This window comes from Anguilla rostrata, chromosome 2 (assembly GCF_018555375.3).
Source record: "Anguilla rostrata isolate EN2019 chromosome 2, ASM1855537v3, whole genome shotgun sequence".
NCBI classification, from domain to species: domain Eukaryota; kingdom Metazoa; phylum Chordata; class Actinopteri; order Anguilliformes; family Anguillidae; genus Anguilla; species Anguilla rostrata.
In genome coordinates, this window is record NC_057934.1 from 22,519,686 (window position 1) to 22,543,912 (window position 24,227).

The window sequence follows — 24,227 nt, forward strand, 5'->3', positions numbered from 1 at the left end:
TAGAAACAATTAATTGATGACACAATAATATTTGTTTAGTATTATTATTTGTAGGTAATGGTTTGTACGTGTAGTGATACTGTTTACAAATAGGCAGGTTGATTAACTTTTACTGTATCGGATTTAAAATCACGGCAGAACGTGGTCTTAGCCAATCAGCATCCCGAATTGAAACAACCCATTTTTATACAGTAATAAACATTTAAAGGGGAATTTTCACGATGTCTGCAAGTGTGCACCGGGTGAAATTTTGCACCCCAAATCAGCCTGCAAATTAGCCGGCTCTTCTGTGTATTCCGGCTTAAATCGATAGGGAACAACAATCCCATGATCAAAAACAAAGTTATTATTGTCTGCAGGTACGCCCACATCAGAAGTCACACAATAATATGCATCCTCGAGTTTGACACTAAACTGCCTGGATCTACTTCCTGCATTTGTGAAGGAAAGCAACAAAACAGTGTAAAATATTAACATAATGAAATAACTAATCGAAAAATGAAAGGCGACAAATTCATTAGAAGGACAATATCAGTCATGAGAAGCAGAGACGTATGTTTACAACATGGAGTTTGATGTTGAATGGCCTTCTATTGGATGGGGGGGGGGGGGGTTTTGCTCACATGGGAATCAAAAATCTACAAATATCTAAATATTGAATCAAGCAACCTAAAAATCGCCTGGGAGGCACACAAAACTCCGGGTAGGTGTGAAAATGAGCCCAGAAGTGTTATAAAGTGCAATTCCCCTTTAAGGTTCCCTATCACAGCACCTCACAGTAAAACCTCATCTTTCCCCAAATGACTTTGTTGTGTCACAGTTCTGCAGAACAGGCATTGCTCAGGGAATTCTTACATTCCCAAAAGCTAAGAAACCATTTTCCCTTGAAGGGCTTCCACCCTGCCAGACTCAGTTTGGTACACCCCTTGTCTTCTGTGAAGATCTTTTCATTGTTGTTTAGCAAAAACTGCAGAACCTGCAAATCTTCAAGCCCTTTAGCAGCCTTATCAGCACTTTAGGGCAAATGCATCCATTTTACACAGGAACCCTGAACGGCAAGCTTATGAGAATTTATCACATCGCTGCATTTTCGCAGTCAATCGCTGTTTCTCAGTGCACACTGTTCGCCGTGTGTTAAAATCAGAGAAGGTGCTGCAGTTTCCTGGCAAGCAGAGGAGCACTCTGCCATGCCACACCTGCAGAAAATTAACACAGGGATGACCTGAGGGTATAAGACACACACAGCCAACAAAATAGTCAAGAGACATCTGCCACTATGGATCAGCAGGACATCTATTTATCAGATAATATTCCTGAAGCAAGAAGGAAGAGGACTGTGTCTTATACCAAGCTTTCCAGGACAAAGTCCAGGACAGAGTTGTTGCATCTCAGTTTCAGACCCATATGCCAATAAGCATTTTTAGCCATATTAGTCTGGTTTCTTCCCATCAGAGTTTTAAATGATCTCCTCCTCTCTACTGACACTGGTTCATTGAACACCCGCCTCCTCCTTGACCTCAGTGCTGCACTTGACACCATAAGCCATTACGTTCTTCTCCCGTCTATGCTTCACCATTAGTCTAACATCTTACCTTACAGACAGACAGCACTTCATTACCATAGGAAATCACAAATCCTCCGCATATCCCACCACACAAGCTGTTCCCCAAGGAGCAGTTCTTGGCCCTCTTCTATTCATTAACTACCTGCTTCCCCTAGGTCAAATCATGCACTGCCATGGCCTCAAATTTCACTGTTATGCCAATGATATACATGATGATTTGATGATGCCAATGATTTATGTCAGCACAAAGAACATCACAGCTCTACCATCCCCCTCACTCATAGCCTGCATTCATGACATAAAGCTCTGGATGGCTGCCAATTTCCTGAAATTGAATTGCAACAAATCTGAAACCATTCTAACTGGACCTAATACCATTACCTCACTAACCTGTTCCTTGACACAGATGGCCTCCTAGTCAAACCCTCAACAACTATCTGAAGCCTTGGTGTCATCCCTCACTCCGCATCAAACCCCACATTAACCCTCTCACTAAGAATTTTCCCATCACCATAGCATTTCTGCCACATTCCATTCTACTGCTACTTTACACCAGGCTGGCCAATGGAGGATGGGCTCCCCCTCTATAACTGGGTTCCTCTCGAGATTTCTTCCCATTGGGGAGTTTTTTCTCACCACTGTTTGAGGGTTTTCTGCCCACTGGGAGTTTTTACCTTATGTATTTGCTATTTGGGGATTCAGGTCTGGTGTTTGCTCTGTTTGCTCTTTTTCTCTGTTTCTGTAAAGCGTCTTTGTGACAGTTCTCTCTAAAAAGCACTGTACAAATAAAAATGAATTGAATTGAATTGAATTGAATCTCTTCCCGTCCCTCACCCTGAAAGACATTAAACCTGTGTCCACACATTCATAACCTCCTGCCTTGATTACTGCAATGCCCTTTTCTGCAGAATTCCTTCAACACTCCAAAAATAAAAATGCAATATGTCCAGCACACTAATGGCGCTTTTCCACTACCTTGTCGTGCCGGATTCCGTGCTCCCGCTTTGTTTTGCTTTCTCCACTGTCAACTGACCCGTGCCGGGCCGCAAGTACCCGTGCAGATTTTAGCTACTGCTCTGGGGTAGGTACCAAAGGTACTATCTGTGCTGCAATTCGATACTGCAGACCGTTGATTGATCAATGGAAATCGTCACAAATACGTCATCCCATGTTCATGTTTGGTCACTGGTAGCAATTGCCATTTTTAAATACCACAACAGCAAGAGAGAGTAACGTTAACTTGCAAATTCTACAGTGAATATCTGGGACTAAATATTGAATAAATATACAACCCTACCATTGGTCTTACACGTAGAGATGTCCCTTTTGAGACTGAGTGGTCATATATTGTCTTGGACAATCCGTTTGTGAAATATACGCGCAATTGTGATGCCTGGGTACCTTCCAAAATAGCTGTGCATAACACCACACGTGTTGTTTACGGCGTTGTCGCCCTTTTTACTACAGTCTGGCTTAACTGACAATAAATTTATTCAGTAGGTGAGAGTATAAGCTTTCTAATGATATCTAATTTTGCTTTTGGAATAGCATTTTATAGGTCAGTGTAACCAAATATTTTCTTATCATCGCATTCACTTAGGCATTCACTGTGTGATTAGCAGTAAAAGACGCTGCACCTAAGGAAATGTTGTCAACGATTTTTCATAATTTCTTGGAAAATACTATTATTATTGAGGACTTCTGGGCATAGCTAAGCCATGTGTTTGCTGATAGACCTATCTGACATCGTTTTCTGGAGCAGAATAGAAGTGGATAGAACTGTCATTGATTTACTGTCTCTGTCTCTACCTACTGAACACAGATAAAATGTCATCATTGTTATGTAAGTATTACTGCTCAAATATTTCGGTTATATCCTTTATTTTTGAATTGAGTGTCTTTAAATAGGTTAGTGGTATTATATAATGTGGATATTTCACACTGTAATGTTAGCGTTAGTTAGTAGTGTAATAGTTTTTGTGATCCATGCAACAGTGATGACGAGAGTGTTGGAACATTGCCAAAACGTGGTGGACGGTGAAAATTGTTTTCATATCGTCCCATCCCCATACAAGAAAACATATGAGAGTACAGAGTATAGAAATACATACAAGAGTTAATTATTTCACATTTAGGAGGCTTTACTCCTCTTTACTCCTCCCATGACTGTGTAATGGAGAAGCACAACAGGCAACACAGCACGGGTAGGATACAAATGCTTGCCATCCTGTACCGTGCCGTACTGGTCGATGGAGAAGCGCCATAAGAAATCAGCCCCATTGATGACCCATTTCCTCATGCATACACTACAAAATCCTTCTCACCACTTACAAAGCACTTAATGGTGTAGTATGGCTCCTCTCTACGGTACCTCACCAAACTACTCCCCCCCTACACCCCTGCATGCACCTTCATGGTCCTCTGGCACTTCACATCTGGTGGTCTCCAAAACCAGACATTCAGTGCCACGACCCCAAAACTCTAGAATATACATCCGCAACACCTCCATGACTGTAAAAAATATCTCTACATTTAAATTCTGCTTAAAAACCTACCTCTTCACCTAACACTATTTCCCTCACTCTGTACCCTAGGCTTACTCCTATTTCTCTCTTTTCCAATCCTTGGAAACTCTACAAACAGCAAAACACAAGTCAAAAAATTGTTTCCTGCTCACCAACTGCATTAGACAATGAAGCTTACTGATATTCATTGGTATGAAAATTCAGAGACTGGGGAATTTTGGGAGACCATATTGGATTAAGTTAGCATACTAGGAGCAGCCAAAGTGTGTGGAAAACCACTGCTGTATTCCAATACACATCAAAAAATGCTAGCCCTGGAATTTGTGTTAGGTTTCAGACCTGGGTCAAATATGTAATTGTTTTGGATTCAAATACTTTTCTGTGCTCTGTTGATCTTGCCTGGTGTAATTGAGCCTGACAATATGACCAGAAGGCGGGGTTTGCACTTTTAGAGAGTATTTCATTGGTTCCAATACGCCAGACAAGATCAGTAAAGCGTAGAAAATTATTTGAATCCAAAATAAAATACGTATTTAACCCAGGCCTGTTAGGTTCAGGCATAATGGATTGTTTCAGTGGAAGATGACTAGGCCAAGTGAGACACATGCCCAGGTGAGCCAGGAACACACCCAATTAATGCTCAGGTGTGAGTATATAGAGGTGGGTTATACACAGGTGTGATTATAATGTACGGGAAATGCTGTTCTGTAAGGAACAGTAGGTGCTTACTGCTAGAGCTGGTGATGTCTTTGGGAGATGGAGACATAGGCTGTACGCAGCGCTGACACAGGCAGTCTTTCCCATTAAAGGTGACTCGATCGCCCGCAGGAAACGGCCGTCTGAGAAAGAGAGAAAACCATTACCAACCTCCAAAAATCAATCCAATAGTGAGGTGAACTGCTATAGAATGTAATTACACAAAGCTTTACAAATAACTAAAACGAGTCGTGTTCCAGAGAAATTCAATTCACTTCAATTTGTTCATAAATCTGACTCATGAGTAAATTGAAGTGAAATTAGGTAAGTTTTTTCTTCACAAATGCATATAATCTTACCAAACCATTTGAGAAGAACATACAATTACAATCAAAGTTAAGGACAAATGACTGAATCCAGGCTTGAATGAAGTCATGCAGATTTTTATGCAGATGACACGCAACTCTTCTTTTCTTTCCCCCCCTCGGCCACACAGGTCGATGATAAGATATCTTCCTGCCTGGCTGACAGCTCCACCTGGATGGCCAGCCACCATCTGAAGCTCAACCTCAACAAAACTGAGCTGCTCTTCTTCCCATGCAAGACCTTCTTACTACGTGAGCTCTCAATCACGGTTGATGGCACCACATTGACTGCCTCTCACTCTGCCAAGAGCTTGGGGGTGGTCCTGGATGACCAACTGGACCTCAAGGAGCACATCAAGGCAACATCATGGTCCTGCAGATTCCTTCTGTACAACATCAGAAGGATTCGACCATACCTGACGACGCACTCCACCCAGCTGCTCGTCCAGGCTACGGTGACCTCTCTCCTTGATTACTGTAACTCTCTCCTTGCAAGCCTGCCAGCTTGTGCCTTACAGCCACTACAGATGATTCAGAATGCCGCTGCCCGACTCATCTACAACCTTCCCAATTTCTTCCACGTCACTCCTCTGCTGCGATCACTCCACTGGCTACCGGTTGCTGCCAGGATCCGATTCAAAGCCCTGACCCTTGCCTACACTGCAGCCAACAGGACAGCCCCCATCTACTTGCAGGACATGATTCGATCCTATGTCCCTGCTCGACCACTCCGCTCTGCGGCAGCAGGGTGCCTTGTAACCCTTCCCACCCGACCAAAGGGATCACAGAGCTTCTCCTCTCTAGCTCCCCAGTGGTGGAATGAACTCCCCGTCCCTCTCCAAACCTCCCCCTCACTACCCATCTTCCGCCGTGGCCTGAAGACTCATCTCTTCAGACTATACCTAGACTAACCACCACCGCGCTGTATATAAATCCCCCCCCCCTTTTCATGACACTTGTTACATGTTGCCCCATCCCAGCACTTTTTGGTAATTTGTCCTAATACTGTAGCTTATTCTTCTGCCTAGTTGGCTTTGCAGGGGTTAGGTCTGAATAGTGTTCACTGTGTGAACTAAACTGTGTTCTTGGCTAGAAATAGCTGTACAAAATAAGTATTGTATCTTACTGAACCTGTGTTTAGTAGTTGTCTATGACCATGAAATGCACTTTTTGTACGTCGCTTTGGATAAAAGCGTCTGCCAAATAAATGGAATGTAATGTCATGGAACCCTTAACTGAGTGTCCTACATTTATTGTTAGTAATCCTCAAACTGTAATTGAGGTTTAAGGCCATTTTGTAAGCATTCAATTATAGCAGAAACCAAACTCGATTCCAAGTGACAGATCAGAGTACTGCTTGGTCTCTAAGCCTTAGTTCACAGAGGAAGCACATCACTTTTCACAAAGCGATGTATTCGTGTGAAAACATCAAAATTAGAGTGCAAAGGCCTTGAGAAGTTCTTACTTGCAGAGTGTACAGACAAAGCAGGTGGGATGGTAGGTCTTCCCCAGTGCAGTGACCACCTCCCCTTCCACAAAGTCCCCACAGCCATTACAGCGGGTCCCGTGCATGCGCTGGTAGTCCAGGGTGCACAGGTAGTCTCCGTTCTTCATGAAGAACCCCCCCTGGGCCAGGTCACAGCCACACACTGTAGGAGCAGATAGGCTTCGGTTAGCTTTGCTCATCTGTGTTGATGCAAGTCAAGGGACCCAACACAGACAGTTCAATCCTTCTGTGCCGGTGGAACACCAGTGTGATTCCTTGGTGGAACAGTGCTGCTCTCATAACCTCTTGTGATGTATGCTTACCATAAAAAATGCACCTTTGTAAGTCGCTTCGCCCAATAAAATGTCAGCTAAATGACTAAATTGTATCTCGTACATTGATGAGCACAGTAAAAAATAATGCAGTTCTAATAATGGCTAACACAGAGTGTAAGCTCCAAAAAAAGACAAAATTTTTAGGTGTTCAAAATCAAAAATAATTTATTTAATATGGTTTTCCCACCAAAAAAAGTCCAGTAAAATACTGAAAATGGCTTAGTAGCATCTCTACACCTTTACCCTCACAGAGAATCCCATAATCTATGAACAAGCAAATTGGCAACACTTGCTGCTGTGGTCGCAGGATATATAGAAGGCATGGCATCTGGATTCAAAATTAATTCATGAAACCCATCGACTTCTGCATGAGGTTCTGGAAGCTGTCACCTGTGAAATATGCGCTGCAAACACAGATTCCCTCTATGCTGTCATGTACATCTACATGATTTTTATAAACATGATCTACATGATTTTTATAAAAATTCCATCCATTCTTGTTTTAGAATGGGCTCCTTTGGTAACGAGTGGAACAAAGCCATCCTAAAATGGCTTTAGGATTGCATCCTAAAACTGTGCATCAGTCATGTACAACACACCAACTGTCATAACAATGTCACATAGCAGTCAGCTTTCTCTGCGCTAAGGTTTCAGTTTATCACATCACTCTCATGTAATATGCATATCTTTTCATAGTGGACCATGATAGGTTCAACATATTGATGATGTCGCAAATTGCTCATACATTCACGTTTCCAACAATGATTACAGGGAAGTATGGAGAATGGAACAGTGTAAGAATGTACAGTGGAAAAATGTGAAAAAAGTGCGCTGGTGACAAGTTCTGCACAAAAATCTGTATAGTGAAAGTCATGCCTCCCAGAAGATTTAACCATTTAAAAAAAATTTTTGAGTGGAGGGTCTCTTTAACACCCCTCCGTGTTTCCTCCCTCCCCCGGCCATAAAGGGAACACAGAAACAATCATTTCAGCAATAGCACATCTACAGAGTGGCTTCAAGTTCTGCTGGAATCAATCTGAGTATAAAGCCTCAGTGATAGTGAATAGGTAAAGTACATGTCACAAATTCATCTGTTCCAGACTAAAACCTCAGTATTCACACATTGTTTTCCTTAACGAGAGAAACTACAGTGAACCACACAGTCTGAGCAGCCTTCAGAAAACAGTTGTTCTTTTTTCTTCTGAAATATGGCAGAAATCTCATTCTTGGCCTAAGTTAAGATCTTGGCCTGTTTCTTCTGTAGAGAGGAGACGTGAATAATTTTCTGGGCTTGAGTTTTCTGGAGACAAAAGAGGAATTTGGCTTGTTGGGAGTTTACGGTGATGGCCCTGGGTGTAATTATTCCTGTTGCCACTAAAGAAAAAGAAAAGCTGGCCTCTCAGTGTGCATATTTTAAAAACATGTAATTTTTGTATTAACAAATCCTGCTTGAGGTTAGTTGATGTGTGCTTCCTTGCTTTAGACAACATACCCATGAATGCCCCTACAGCTGCCAATGTAAAATCAGCAGATCATCAGAAACTTCTCTAAGTATCTGAAGTATCCTAAATCACATACAAAATCTGTCTAGACCAATTAAAACCAAACACTAAAACTGAAACTATATTATTTTCAGAACCCCTGAACAATCCTTTCAATCCACTATCACCACCACAATCCCCACTACGACCATCACCACCACAGTCCCCACTACCACCATCACCACCACAATCCCCACTACCACCATTACCACCACAATCCCCACTACCACCATCACCATGACAGTCCCCTTCTGGCTGAAGCTAAGCAGGTATGGGCTTGGTTAGTACTTGGATGGGAGACCACCAGGGAATACTGAGTTGCTGCTGGAAGTGGTGTTGGTGGGCCAGCAGGGGGCAATCTTCCCTCTGGTCAAATAAACCCCAATGCCCCAGTGCACTGATGGGGACACTGTGCTGTAGGAGATGCCGTCTTTCGGATGAGACGTTAAACCGAGGTCCTGACTCACTGTGGTCATTAAAGATCCCATGACACTATTTGCAAAGAGTAGGGGGTTCCCCGGTGTCCTGGCTAAAAATCCCAGATCTGGCTCTCGCAAAAAAAAAAAAAAACTTGCCACCTAATCATCCCCTGATTTAATTGGCTAAAAAATGTTCTCTTTGTCCAGTGGAGTTGCTCAGTGGCCAACAATAGAGGATTGTAGTTGTACTGGGCAGCTCCCAGGTGTGAATGTGTATGAGTGTGAAGCAGGGCGTTCCTGCAAAAGAGCATCCGTGCTCAGTGAACCTACCCTGGGTAAATAAAGGTTAAATAAAATAAATAAAATAAATACTAGCTAGCGAACTTAGTGAGCAAGTGGACCAGAGACATCTTCATTGATTCTTCTCCAAGACTTTTCAAAGTAAAAGTAAGTTTCTGATGTTTAATGCTTTTTCATGGAACCGTAATGTCACTTCATTAGCTACCGAACTGGGTGACTAAACGGAAAGTGTTTTTCTGTGTTATTGGTAAGCTCTGCAACAGCAAAAAAAGATTCTGTTGTTTCACCTGGACTCTTGAAGCTGCCATTTTTAGTGTAGCGTTAGCTACTGTATTCCAGTCTCTAATCCTGTAATCCTGCTTGCCGAGGAGTCGTAGCTAGAAATGCAAGTTCACAAAGAGCTGTGTGGAGAAGGGGGGGCTCTCTTCCTCTGTGGGCAGGGCCAACAGGTTTTTTTGATTTTCACGATGTGTTCACAACATTGTGACTGTTGAGAAGGTTACCAACTGCTTTAATTTCTTATTTTGTCTGTTCTTGTTTGGTGTCTCTGGTGTTTACTGGGTCTGGAGGGAGACTATTGCTCCTTTTCCACCAAGGCATTTCGAAGGCCGGTTCAGAGTTGGTGCCTAATCGCGAGCCAGTTCTTCGCTTTTCGACAGCAAAAGAACCGGCTCTCGGCCAGGAAAACTGGTTCCAAAGCGGCACCAACACTTGGCTGGTCTAGAACCAAGAACTGCTTACGTCAGGGGCTGGGGGCAGGATTATCGTGACCAACCAAGACCAACTAAAACTTAATGACCGCCAGGTAGAGTGAGAGCACCTATTATCGACCACCTTCGTTCGACAGACAGGAAAACGTAAACTGATTTGTAACTATATATGAAATAGGCAAAATATCGGTAACAACCTGTACCTAGTTATGTAGGAAAAAATGTCCTTGTTATCCTCCAGTGGTTATTTTTTAAGTACTTTCGCGATTTTTTTCTGTGCCAGCAAATAAGTCAGAGGTGGTCCAATGCTAGCTTTTGGTTGCTAAGGGGACGTGTATGGACCACCCCATATAAATGGATATGGATGGATATGAATGGAGGTTGACATAAATTTGCTAGCATACTGTTTAAAGGGGAATTGCACTTTATAACACTTCTGGGCTCATTTTCATACCGGAGTTTTGTGTGCATCCCAGATGGTTTTTAGGATGCTTGCTTCAATATTTTGATATTTGTTGATTTTTGATTCCCGTGTGAGCAAACGCCCCCCCCCCCCATCCAATAGAAGCCCATTCAACATCAAACTCCACGTTAGGCTCATTGTAAACACACGTCCCTGCTTCCCATGACTGATATTGTCCTTCCAATGAATTCATGAGTTTGATGTTGAATGGGCTTCTATTGGATGGGGGGGGGGGGGGTTTGCTCACACGGGAATCAAAAATCTACAAATATCTAAATATTGAATCAAGCAACCTAAAAACCGTCTGGGATGCTCACAAAACTCCGGGTAGGTGTGAAAATGAGCCCAGAAGTGTTATAAAGTGCAATTCCCCTTTAAGTGTCCTGTCTTGCGTATTTGAGGTTAATATGAGAAAGGGTGGTCGCTATAAGCACATCTAGGAATTCGTACATATTCACTGTTGTAACCCAAGTCGCAGGACGCAAAATGGCCATTAGGAAAGCAGTTTGAAATTATGAAGCAACGTCTGTTGGGGATACAGTAAAAGCAAACTGGAAAAAATCACCTTCCGCACTTTTTGTCAGGGTAAAATAAGAGGTTAATTTAGTAATCATCCCTTTTGCTTTTTCAAACTGCCATAATTTTACTCTGCGGTTCTTCAATTCCATAAAAAGACCAGGAAGACTATAAACATGGTTCGCATCTGGAGGGCACACTTCAAGTATTTAGCTGCTCCGCTAGCAGTAACTTTGAAGGAATCTAAAAGATGAAAGCAAACGATGGCTGTACCACTGCAATATTAATTAAAATTTTCATGCAAGTCCGAGTTTTCATTCTATTTATTCTTGTCATTTTGCGATTATATGGAAATGACAATGAGAGTCAAATGAATCAATTCAACAGCAAATTGTTTACGACGTGTGCATGTTATCGGCTATAAATGTTATTCCCTGTTATTTGTGGAATGTGAATGCATTCTGTCGCCTCGGATGTCAAGACATGAAAGTGAATGTTCGCATAAAAACATAATGAATGTGTTTGAGAGGATATATAAAACAGTTACAGTTACGCAGAACTACCGCATAGGCTACCACTATGGCGTTTATATAGTGCCAAATCCCACGCACATAAAAACCAGGCGCGAGCGATTGGAAAACAAGCTCGCGAGATCACAGAACAGTATCGGCGAGCGGAAAAAGCATCCTCGAGAGGGAGCATTTGTGCTCTGCGTGCGTGAATACCCGGAGCGCTCGCTCGACCCTCCCTATGCGCTCGAAACTGCTCAACACTCGCTCGTCAAGTTGACTTGGTACTTTGGAGGCAGGGACGGAATAGACAGTGGCTGATGTCTCCGCACCTTTGATTGGTCACTTTCAACACCCACATCCTAATGATTCCTAACCCAGTTTAGCTAAAAACCCCGCCCCCATAGCGTGACGAACTGCCGTGGCCTCCGATGTCGCGCTGTGACTGTGATGCTCTCCACTCTGGTCTCTCTCTCTCTCTCTCTCTCTCTCTCTAGTGTTCGTCAAACTGTTAGCTAGAGGCATGGCTGGATTATGGACCGGGCCAGTGGGGCCAGTGCCCCGGGGCCTGGGACTGCCAGGGGGCCTCCAGGCCTCAGGCTGCGCGCGGTGTGTGGCCCAAGAATTTTGAAGGAAGTTGAATGCCAGGGCCCTCAGTGCACACAGCACAAGCTGACCACTATGCCCCTGGGTGCTTATAACATGAGCTAACCACTAGGGCCCCCCAGACTACTCAGCGCTTACAATGTAAGGGTCCCGGGGCCCCTTGGTGTTTAAAATGTGAGCTCACCACTAGGGCCCCCCAGACCCCTCAGTGCTTACAATGTGAGGGCCCCTAGACCCTTTGGTGTTTAAAACGTGAGCTGACCACTACTGCCCCCCAGACCCCTCGGCTCTTACAATGTGAGGGCCCCCAGACCCCTTGGTGTTTAAAACGTAAGCTGACCACTAGGGCCCCTGGGCCCCTGGGTGCTTACAATGTGAGGGCACCTGGGCCCCTCAGCGCTTACTGTGTAAGGGCCCCTGGGCCCCACAGCACTTACAATGTGAGGCCCCTCGGTGCTTAAAGCGTGAGCTGACCACTAGGGCCCCCGGGCCCCTGGATGCTTACAGTGTGAGTTGACCACTAGGGCCCCCAGGCCCCTCAGTGCATACATCGAGCATAACACCTGGGCCCCTTGGTACATGCAGTGCATGCTTAAAACGAGAGCCTCTTGGAGAGTACAGTGCTGTACAACTGAGCCACTGGTTGGCACGCTACAATATGCTGTGACATGATACAATATTCACCAACAAGTCAGTTAATTCTGCATAACAGGACAGTTTGAAGGGCGTCATATTATGGCAAGCTGTTCGTTATTTGACTTACTGTAACTAGCTATCCCTTTATTTTAGCTAGCTGCCCATATGATTCAGCTTGTTAACAGAAATTAGTTAGCTCATAGGCATAGATATCAGGGGGGACGCAGGGGATACGTCCCCCTCGATATTTAGAACACGTGCATTTGTCCCCCCCAATAAAATGTAAATTAATGATTAATGTAAACATTCCGTATGTTCGGTTGGCTCTAAGCCATCCACCGCGCTGCGTTAGTTTTAATATATGTCATGCACAGAACATACCTTGCATGTGATCTATTTTAATTACTAAACTGGCATAACACGGCATGTTTATCTCTATCAAACACATATAGATAGCTATTCAGTTACCTTGTATCTATTTTCATTAATTTAGTAATTTTGTAATTTTGTAATTTAGTATTAGCTAAATGCTAAACCTCTACAGGCTGCACCTCTCCCCATCCCTCCCTACCTCCCTGTAAATGACTGTAAGCTTAGGGTTGTAACTAGGTAGCTGTTTTGTAGGTGACTTAGTTAATGCACCTGTCTTAACTACTGCTTGTATTTTTGCATAGACTGCGTTGTTGCTGTTCTCGTTTGTGTTAGTGTTAAACAGTTTAACCTTCAGGGTCCAAGTTGAACTATGCGGTTGTTCCCTGCACTTGGACTGGTACTTCTCTCTAGGGTTTTCGTCATACTTGTTCCTGGTTATGGCTATACACTTTGTTGTACGTCGCTCTGGATAAGAGCGTCTGCCAAATGCCTGTAATGTAATGTAATGTAAATGTATATTACGATTTGGTTAAGATAGACTATTATTGTGTAATTTTGATAATTTAGTTATTAATTTAAATTGCCAATTTAAAGTTTGCATACTTAATTTATGAGACGGATTATTGTATGCTGGCACCATCTGTGAGGATATTGATGTATATCTTCTACATGTTGGTGCCCCACTATGAGAAGTAGCGGCATGTTTCCTACAACTGCAACTCCCCTACAAAATGCAAGAGTCCACTATAGGTTTGAATCCTAGGATGGTACAATATATATTAATTTTGGAGAGTGCAGACAAACATGTTCTCTTAACACACTGCAGTCTGCAAGTTGGACTCTCACACAGACATGAGGAGACTTGTGGGACCCAGATTCTCTAGCAGAGGTTGCTTGTGAGCAATGGGACACTGTCATCCTAGGTGACTGAAACCCTCTCATTCCTGCCAGTTACAGTTGGCACAAGCACAATCTAGATTCGATACCAGACCACAAATCTTATCCGTCCACTAAAGCAGTACCTCATTATTTTTGAACAAATAAATCAGTCAACCAATAGGAGTGTGGAATCAATGATGAAGGATCACAGAGATGCTGGTGCTCAGGTTCCAGTCACTAGGAGGTGTTGTGGCTTCTGTAGTATTTTCATAACCCTCTTTAGGCTGGCGGAGAAGTGCAGAAGGGGACACTGAAAATGTCAGCCCAGTTTAGTTGAGATGCCCCATCCTTTTCACACGAATAGCTCCCATACACTCACACGCCAGCATTCAGGAAAGTCATACAAGTGACAAATGTGCCAATTATATTAGCGGGTGAACCAACATTTCCAAACTGAGTTATGAAACCACTCTATTGCACAAACCTCTATGCTCCTGCCTTCACATATGAAGCTACACACGCAGCACATCTGAACTGGGACACTCGCTGGGCCAGATCAGGGCTGTGGAGAACTGAACTGTGCCTGTAACTCCAACGCTGTTGTACCCTGTAACTGTGGCCATGAGCTGAATTGTTGCCACAAGTAATTATGGCTGTAAAGGATCCAAAGATGTTAAATCTGTAGTACTGGGATAAAGGGGTCCAATGATCAGATGGGCAATGATGAGACTTGGAGAGCTGGTCTGCAGTCCTTCAGTTTCTGAAACTTCAAAACCAAAGGGTTTCCTCTCATCCAGAGTTGGGAAACGAGGACTGTATCTGTTTCTGGTTTCAATTGCCAACTTCTGGCCTTAATAATTTAATTAGCCCAAACATTTTTGCCATCTGACATTTTAGCTATATTTCTTGATAAGCGCATGAATGATAGCCGAAGACTGTTCTTGTGTCCCTATATGAAATGTTTTACTGTGAAGTAATGTATAAATTAACCAGTGTTGGTGTATACAGTTAGCTCATTTAGCCTGAGTAACTGGTGGAAATAAAAACCAGTATATACGCTGCCCCGCCAAGACTGGAATTTCCCACCCCTGCTCTTATCACATCAAAACAAACTACAGTCCTCTGTCATATGCACCTAAAGAGAACTACTGTACACATGCCTGTAGGATGATATGGAATATTATCTTCATTGAGCATTCACTGCCAGGAGATGAGAAACCAGAACCTGAAGACTGTGACTGAATTTTAATATTGGATTTGAGAATTAACATCACTTTTATCCATGTCAGGATATGGACGTGTTGCACATTTCAGGTTCCAGCTGAATAAGGCACATTTCATCAAACTAGACATGTGAATGAGTAAACCCAGCATAACTATTCTGTTATTATGTGGATGTGTTTACAGCCCTGTCTATGATGTCATTGAACAGTAAAGTAAAGAAAACCCATTAATTTGTCAGTTTACTAAATTTCTCCCTAGAAAAACAAAAATATAACCATATTCTACATATAGCATCATATCACAGTGTGCATCAAAGGACAAGGGAGAAATAAAAATGTTGTTTCTATCAAAAAATTCTAATGAAATCATACCAAAGCTGTGATTGAACAAAGAACATCATAGTAAATGCACTTCTTTGGTTCAAGTCAGATCAATGATTCGGTTAGTCACTGGAAAACTCACAGAACATCTCATAAAATCGATACGCATTCTATTACTCATGTACTAGTCACGAGTCAAGTCTACTTACCGGAATCTGGAGTCTAACTCAGTAAAGGGGTTTGGAGTAGGAGACCAGAACCTTGCAGAAATGTTTATAACACACGCCACGCTACTCCCTCAGGCTGTCAGTAAGACTGTGTATGTGCTGAGACTGATACTGACTGCCGCAAAGTCACAGAAATGCTGACAGTGGTGCGTTCGCCCACAGATTTCCACAGGCAGTCAGGGCCGTGCCCATTACAGAGCTGCAGTCTGTAGGCCTGGCCAGAGAGCACATTAACCAGCAGCATGCAACCATGCAAAGTAAAATCTGAAGCTGAAGTGGCAAGAATGGGGGGTCAAAGGAGGGTGGGAAGGTTGTGAGGGGGAGCCATGTTCTCTGTATCTGGGTTTCTATCTCAGAGGGACTCTTTAATGACTGTGCAAAAGGAGAAATCCTCAACCCTGGAATGCAGAGAGGAAAGTTCTTTGAGGAGAGTGAGGGAAAAACACCTTGTTCCCATCACTCATATTTAGGGAAATTTCACAAGGGACACTATACAATGAGGTATTGTTCAATAAGAAGGGTCTGTGTCCTCGGCAGTGCCAGTCCCACAGTAGCGGTACAGATGGTAAACAGTTTCTCACCATAGGAACCTCTGTGGTTGCCACGGCAGTGCTGTTCATAAATTAACTGTTTATAGTGAGGTAACATTCAGTCTGTCTGCCGAATGAAGGCTGGGCTCTAGCTATGATATTCCCTTAAATAAGAACCAAAGGGAGAACTCATGCCACTGAAGATGGGGTATTGTATAACTATTTGGTGTAGAGATTTAAGATGGCGGCAGCTGCCAGTTGGCCCTACCTGGCTGTTTCATCATGGAATGCTGAAGTCAGCCAGAAGAACTATATTCATTACTCTTTCCTCTACCAACTCCCAGCCAAAACATGTTTTATGCCCCCACATCCTTCATTTGTATCACCAGCCAACTAGATAACCTCCACCTCCCACAGCATTACCACATTATAAATAAATAGGTGCTAACAAGAACAACTAGACTAGTTCCTAGCTACTATGACACCTAGGATGAACTACACAAAATTATGTGATTTGGAGCATGCAGAAGTGAGCTAGTCCAAAGTAAAATCCACATTGACAGAATATTGCTTTACAGTGAGAGATGGCCCATTATAATACAGGGCATACATTATTAGGGCATCTGATGGAATTAGAGTCTGGACCAAATTGGGCACAAACTATTCACTACAGACTACAGACTAATGATGAGCTACATATGTCATTCTTAACACTATGCTCGGTTCACTTCAGTTTAGTTTAAGGTTGACTTCATGTACAGTAGCTCAAAGCTGCCTGAATCAGCATGGGCAGGATATCCCAACTAAATTACAGTAAATGTTACACAACTAAATTAAAAAGTGGTGTTAAACACCGAGAGATAAGATGTCCTGGGGAGACCAAAAGACCCACAGCACACAGAGTACACATATGACCAGTGTGACAAATTGATGGCAGATCAATTATCCCCACTCTTGGCAGTGTGAAATGCTTTATGTCTCTACTTCTGATGTCACCCTCATTGTACAGCTAAGTCAGCAGGAGCCTCAACATAGTATGAAAGAGAGCTCAGTCAGCTGTTATTCACCATGCAGAGAAAACACTGCCTGTATCTACCTGTTCAATCAACAAAATAATCAGTTTCTGTATCTGGGCGTATATGTTCCTCGAGTACTGTTACTCTATAAGTGTACCTGCTGCCAATGTGCCAGAGAAATGAATTCATTGCGGTTTTTTTTATTGTGCGCAACAAATTACTGTTGTTTTCATTTTTCACTTAGTGCTCAATTTTTTCCACTAGTCTCATATCCCAAATATCATTAGTAAATTTCAGGAAAGGAAAGACATGTGTAGTCCACACATTATCCCTGCATCGCCAAATAGGGTGTTTGGGTTCAGATACACCTCAAATCACAATCATCATCATCTGCAGCAGTAACATCGCCAGTGTAATTATCTCAAGCACAGTCTAGGACGCTGAATCAATGGCACAGCTCTCCTCCTTTGTGCCTACCACTGTGTAACACGTTACCAACAGCCCAACTGGGAAAATGTTCTAGGCTGAGGTCAGCCCATAAAAGACTGTCAGGAACTCTGAAATCTAGGAATATTCCTCTGACGAACAACTTTATATTGTTTATGCAGTAATCTCTTAGGCTCAGTGGGCTGACCTCATAGGAAGTTACCTTGCCTCCATTTCCTGCTGATAAGAAAATTTTTAAAAAACTATGCCTATGTATGTCCCACCATTGTGATGAAATTTCCTTCAATTCAACACTTAGCCTTGTAATGAAGAGATGAAATGAGACGGCTAATCCAAACCTCAACCCACAGAACAATCACAACACCATTCTTCCTTCATCACATGACAATGTTGTAATGGAACACTTTCTTTTTATAACTGACCATTTCAGAAAAAAAGCTATTCTGGGGACATGGTAATAGCCTTGGAAGCCTTTTCAGACAGACAGAAAGTATTGGTAGTCATATGCAAGTACTGCACACATATGCAAGCCTTAGGATGAGACAGAGGGATATGTTTAGTCTGTTCTTTTTATTTTTGCCAGCAGCTTTTCATTTAAGAGCTCATCCAGTATCCCCCTCTTTGACACAGAGAGCTCAGCAGCTAAATCCACAGACTTGGGATAAGGACACTGTACAACTAACCAATGGCTACTGTCACAACTAATGGACTAACATCACCAAGTTTTATATTACAAAGGGGGACCAGGCAAGGATGCCCACTCTCTCCCTCTTTATTTGCCATTTTTATCAAACCCCTTGCTGCTGCAATACGACAAAATAATAATATCCAAGGAATACAAACTCTAAATACACACCACGAAATCAGTTTATATGCTGATGATATTCTAATTTATTTACAGAATCCACAAACTTCACTACAGGAAACAATCAAAGTAATAAATGCATTCTCTAAACTATCAGACTACACTATCAGTTGGTCCAAATCCACAATTCTACCACTTAGCAATGAAAGCTGAAACTTGGCAGCCCAAACACCACCCATCCCCTCAACCACTGACATTTTTAAATATCTAGGTATCAATGTTTCCTCCAAGCTGTCAGACCTGACTCATCTAAATTTCAATCCACTCCTCAAAACAGTAGAAGATGACTTGAATAGATGGACAAATTTACAATTTCACTCATTTGCAGAATAGCAACAATCAAGATGATAATTTTACCAAAAATAAACTACCTATTTTCAATGATCCCTATCCAACTTACAGCTCATTCAATATAAAATAAATCATAGAACGCATATCACAGGCAAAAAAATGTACCAAATGGGCTTCTCACAATCCGATGCATGCCCACTGTGCCCATCAAACACCATTGACGATTATCTCCATGCAACCTGGCACCGCCCACCTGTACAACACTTCTGGCAAGAAATGACCAACAAATTATCCCTCCTTTTGGATTGCCAAGTTCCACCTTCCCCCTCACTGTGCCTACTAGGCGACCTGTCCTCAATCACCATTCCTCACCATTTCACCAGAACCATTCTCATTGCCTTAATCATTGCCAAGAAAACCATCTTGCTAAACTGGAAAAGTAAAAAAAAACAATCACTGCTGCTACCAATAACCAAATGCAACATTTTGAGCAAACATGGCACCCAATCATCAATCTCCTACTTTCTTAATCCTCACCTATGGTACATGTAAGCAAATAACTCTTTCCCATTAACTTCCTTTTCCCCCCGCCCATACGCGCGCGCACACACACACACACACACATCCCGCCAACTTACTCTCACAACCCCAATAAAGCTGGTCATAATCCATTCTCCTCATGCACCTTTCTGTGATATTTTATTACTCCTTTGCTTCACCTTCCATTTTCCTTTTTTTTTTTTTGTCTCCTTCCATATTTTACTACAATTTCAAACATCAGTTTATACTATTTTGCACCTGTCAATTGTCTTGATCCATCACAGTTTGTTTGCTATTTGTTCTTTCATTGTTCCCTTCTCTCTTTAAGGCCATATCTCTCAATTTTGAATTAAAAATAAAGCTGACCTCCCAAGAGGGGGAGTGGGTGGTGGGAATTTAAAAAATACATTTTAAAAAAGAAATAATTTTAAAAGTAATTTCTTCACTCCTGAAAAAAACGCTCACTTCTCATTTACCTTGCTCCTGTTATTTTGACTGAGTCTTTTCTGGCACCTGAGCGCATAGCAAGGCACACATCACCAGATAGCTAAACATTATTGACTGACTTGACTGAAGTAGCACTAGGTAGCTTCAATGATGAAGGAGCATAAAGTAAGTTATCAACATGCACTTGTATGTCCATTTAATGAAGATACAGCACTTCCATGTGGTCCATTTAATGAAGATACAGCACTTTCATGTGGTCAAGTTGTTGTAGTGTGAAACTGTAAATAATACAAAAGTGACTATGAAACAATGTAAATAAATATTATAAAATAAAATGAAATATGCAAAAATAATTTCTAAAAACATAGATGAACTTATCCACTCACAAACAAAGCTTCTCCAAGGATCACACAGGCAGATGGAGCAAGATTAAAATAGGTCTAGAATCATGCTGTTCTCTAGCTTGTTTTACAGGAAAAATGGCTGCTCTGATCAAGTGACTAACAATCCATGTGACTTTAAACAACCGATGAGAATGCAAACATCTAAAATAACAGGAAGAAGCGACATTTACTTAATGGCCTATAGAAGGTGCTAGAAACACTTAAACAGAATGAATGCATGTAACATTACACTGTCTCTCTCCTCTAACACATCAAATCCACAGGGAAAACACAGCTTTGGCTGTTGTGTGAGTATGGACTGCACACAAATCGATTGCATTTCATGCAGCTTTTTTACCCTTATTCTGATTGCGTTTGACAGCCTGGCACTGCGTTTTCTTCCCGGGAGTGATAGGTGTGTGAGGCGATGCTGCGACCATGTGAGGGTGGGGAAGTGTTAACGACCACACGCAACTACAGTGAATTCAAAAGGGGGTTTCTTTAAGTTACCACCAAATTGGAAACCACTAGGTCTCAGTAAGAGACTTAAAAGAGAAAGGGGTAACGAAAAGAAAAGACTCAACTCCTAAGGGAGAATATCCCGACACAAAGTAATAGTCTCAGTGGGAGAACGAACTAAGGCATAAGGAGTGAGTAGAATATTAGTAAGACTGCAGTGCAGTCGGGAGAAAAGCAAAGAAAAGGTGCCTCGTAACGAGGATGGCAAAAACGGCGTTTAAAGGAAAATAAAGAATGCAGCTCAGTGATTAGTAGGACCGAAGTCTTACTACTAATCAAAACAAAAAGCTATATTCAAAAATCCTAAACCTTTTTCCTTACCACACTTTTCTCTAAGACCGTCTCTGTACCGGCTATCGTGTACGTAAGTAGACACTAAAGTGTAGAACAGACCTCACGTGAGCGTATATAAGCTCTCTCAATCAAGTGCAAACAATCAGTAGTAATCACAGGGAATCTCGGAGCACCCTCAGGCGGTTCTGAAGATTACCACACTCAGTTACCTAAATAAGCACTCAGTTTCCTCAACAGGGATACTGAGTAGCCGATTAGCACAAAAAGGCGTCGATTAGTACAAACCACGACGCCCAGTCGCAAACGAAATATGGAACCATGACAGACCATGGCTGCTTTAGCAGCTGCTGCTTCTGTCTTCAACTTCATGCATTTTTCACACTGCTCACATGCCAGGTCCATGATGAAGTCATTCATCAGTAAATCTAGTTTCCTTCGCTTGCATGATTTTACCTTCCTGTAGTTTATTCAGAGTTTATCTGAAGTCACCGTTTCAGGGAAAAATGAAAGTGTATTGAAGGCTTATCACCATGGAGTTAAGCCTTCAATCTAGCCGTCATTTATATGACTACAATGTCCACAATTATTGATCCCCATGCTGAAGTCAATAATCAAAGTAAATCATCATCAACGATTGCAGTGAATTCATTTTGTGTGATTACATGTGCAAAATTAGTCTCCATAGCGCTTAACCCAGCAATTCGTATCAAAGTGTCAATCATTCAGTTGTTGAACAGCATGCAGGAAGAGAGCAACCCATTCACACCTGGGTATCAGCACCTGTTACCTATTGGCTGGCAGGGGAGTTTTGTGAAGAAAATGGCACAAAATGCATCTATTTCTTTAATGAGTCCATTTTTTATAATTCTATCAACGCAGTTATTTTATGCCCAGCTATTCAGGAAAAGTTGTGTAAGGAGGAAGGTATTGCATCTGCAGTGTTGGAGTAATTTGCATTTTAAAGTCCAAACGGCCAATGGCCTTTCTAGCGTTAAGGATTGCAGTCGGCTGGTTATTAAAGATTATTCAGCACTTAACGCCAGGAGGAAAGTGGTACCAGGGCTAACTGGGATGAACATCTTTCATGAATGCAATCAATTACTGACTTCACAGCATTGAATGGAGCGCCTTTCTCAGCAGATTTTTGACCTGTGGGAAGTGGGGTGGAGGCAGGCCATTGAGATATTCTAAGCAAGGACAGCGTAGGTCAAACCTGCCATGTCAAAGTGTGCTCATAAACAGCTCTAACTCTTCCAGCAGAATGCTGAAGAGAGAATAGTGTGGAGTACTTGGTAGTGGTAGAGCCATTAGGTTACCAAGAATGGAATTTACCCCCAGACATTGTAGTAGCAGTTCTGACTAAAGTTAATGATGGGAAGTTGTTGATGCCAGCATTAAATCTTGGGTTCATGGCTGTTTAGCTTCAACCTCACACTAGGCTATCTAAAGTCCAGCGAGTAGAAGTGATTAATGTTGGGTCCTGTGAAAACTTGGAGGAGGAAATCAAATGTGACAGAACTGCGATCATTCTTGGGCTTTGCAAGCTATTACAGGGGCTTTGTTGAAGGTTTTGAAAAAATCACAGCTCCACTCCACTCAACAAGCTAGGTAAGAAGAGACGGCCATGAAAACTCCATTTAAAGAGCAGTGGAATGATCTATGTGAGGCAGCATTTGAGACGTTAAAAGGATAAGCTTGTTACGGCACCAGTGTTGGTATATTCAGATTTTGGGAAATCAATCTTCATTGATGTTGATGCACGTCATTGTGGCCTAGGTGCCATCATGTCTCAGGATAACAAAGATAGAGCTAAACTGGGTGCAGTGGAACAGCATCGGGCCTCCAAATTCGCACTGACATCATTTACCACTCAGGCAGATGGAATGGGAATTCAGAAAGGCTGTCTCAGCAGTACAGCAATCAGGAGGTCAGTTTGGAGAGCAGTCAGGTCATAGGCAATGGCCATTCCTGCAGAGGTGAGAATTAAGTGGGCAGAAGGATCCAGGGCATCCAATGCAGAATATGTTACCACCTCCACTGCTGAAGCCTTTCTAGAGATCTTGAGAAACTGTATGCAGTCATCGCAAGTGGCAGACTGCACCATTGGCTACTCTTGGTGGACTGGAAAAGAGGTGTGAAACCAGACCAATGACAGAAACAGCTTCTGCTGAACTTGGAACTTGGAACTGGTAAGACAGCGGGGAAAAGGTGAAGAGTGGGAGAGACTGGCGTATCGTACAATTTCTGACAGGTAGGGGGAACTATTGAGGCAGCTATTGTTACCATCAACATTGAAGGATACTGTCTGTACTCAGTTGCATGGAGCCTGTGGCTATCAAAGAGTAGACAGGATTTCAAGTTGGTAAGATCAAAATGCTATTGGCCTTACATGCACAAAGACACAGTAAACTACAGAGACTGTAATGCGTGAAAATCCCAGTGGAGCTGTTTCTAAGATGGTGGAACCACTACATTTGGCTCCAATAATCATATGACAATCAAAGTAATTTACATGTGTTGTCCATGGTAATGTTTGGTGAAAAATAAGTAAACCTCTTCACCATGTCTGCATGCTTTATATACTGAGTTGCAGATGCATGATTTGCTGTTTGGAGAAGCAGGCCATTTGTGTTACTGAACAGGTGTACCTAATAAAGTGGTCACTGAGTGTATATGAACATATAAGCCCCTTTTCCACCGCAGGGCCGAATGGTTCTGAGCACGGAGAGGAATGGTTCCAATGGTGTTTCCACCTGGAAACGGTTTGGCGCGGAATGATTACAAACTGTGCCCAGCACGATATTTTTGGCACGGTTAGACAACCATGCTCAGTGCAGCAGAACCGTTCAGGTGGGCAGGCTTAATGACGTATTCACTGATTGGTTTCACATTATGTCAGTTTTGTGAGTCCGCATACGGTCCCTTCACGTCCTCCTCCATAAGCTAGCTCGGTGGAGAAGCTAATATAAATAAAAATGCCAATCAAAAATCGTATTCCGTCATAGCAACAAGATAAACCCGACAATAGCCCTAAGATATTCCAATACAGCAGTGAAAATGCTGCTCACTGAATAACGAAATAAACGAGACAAAGTTTTAAAAAATGATACTATGTCATTCTACAGTCAATATCTGGGACTAAATATTGAATAAATATATAACCTTACCATTGGTTTTACGCATAGAGATGTCCATTTTGAGA

At 42.4% G+C, this 24,227-nt stretch overlaps 1 protein-coding gene across 49 annotated transcripts in view; it reads right to left on the reverse strand.

Annotated features, from left to right (window-relative positions):
* ablim1b (actin binding LIM protein 1b) overlaps positions 1-24,227 on the reverse strand; it is a 142,508-nt gene that overhangs the window by 57,064 nt on the left and 61,217 nt on the right. For all 49 annotated transcript variants that reach the window (XR_010328251.1, XR_010328250.1, XR_010328249.1 and 46 more), the window contains exons 3-4: positions 6,616-6,799; positions 4,819-4,928 (exon numbers count right to left, since the gene is read on the reverse strand). Coding sequence is in view for 44 of the 49 variants with exons in the window: in XM_064321309.1 (XP_064177379.1) it covers positions 4,819-4,928; positions 6,616-6,799 (294 nt within the window). In the remaining 5 variants the exon portion in view is untranslated. The remainder of the gene's footprint in view (positions 1-4,818; positions 4,929-6,615; positions 6,800-24,227) is intronic.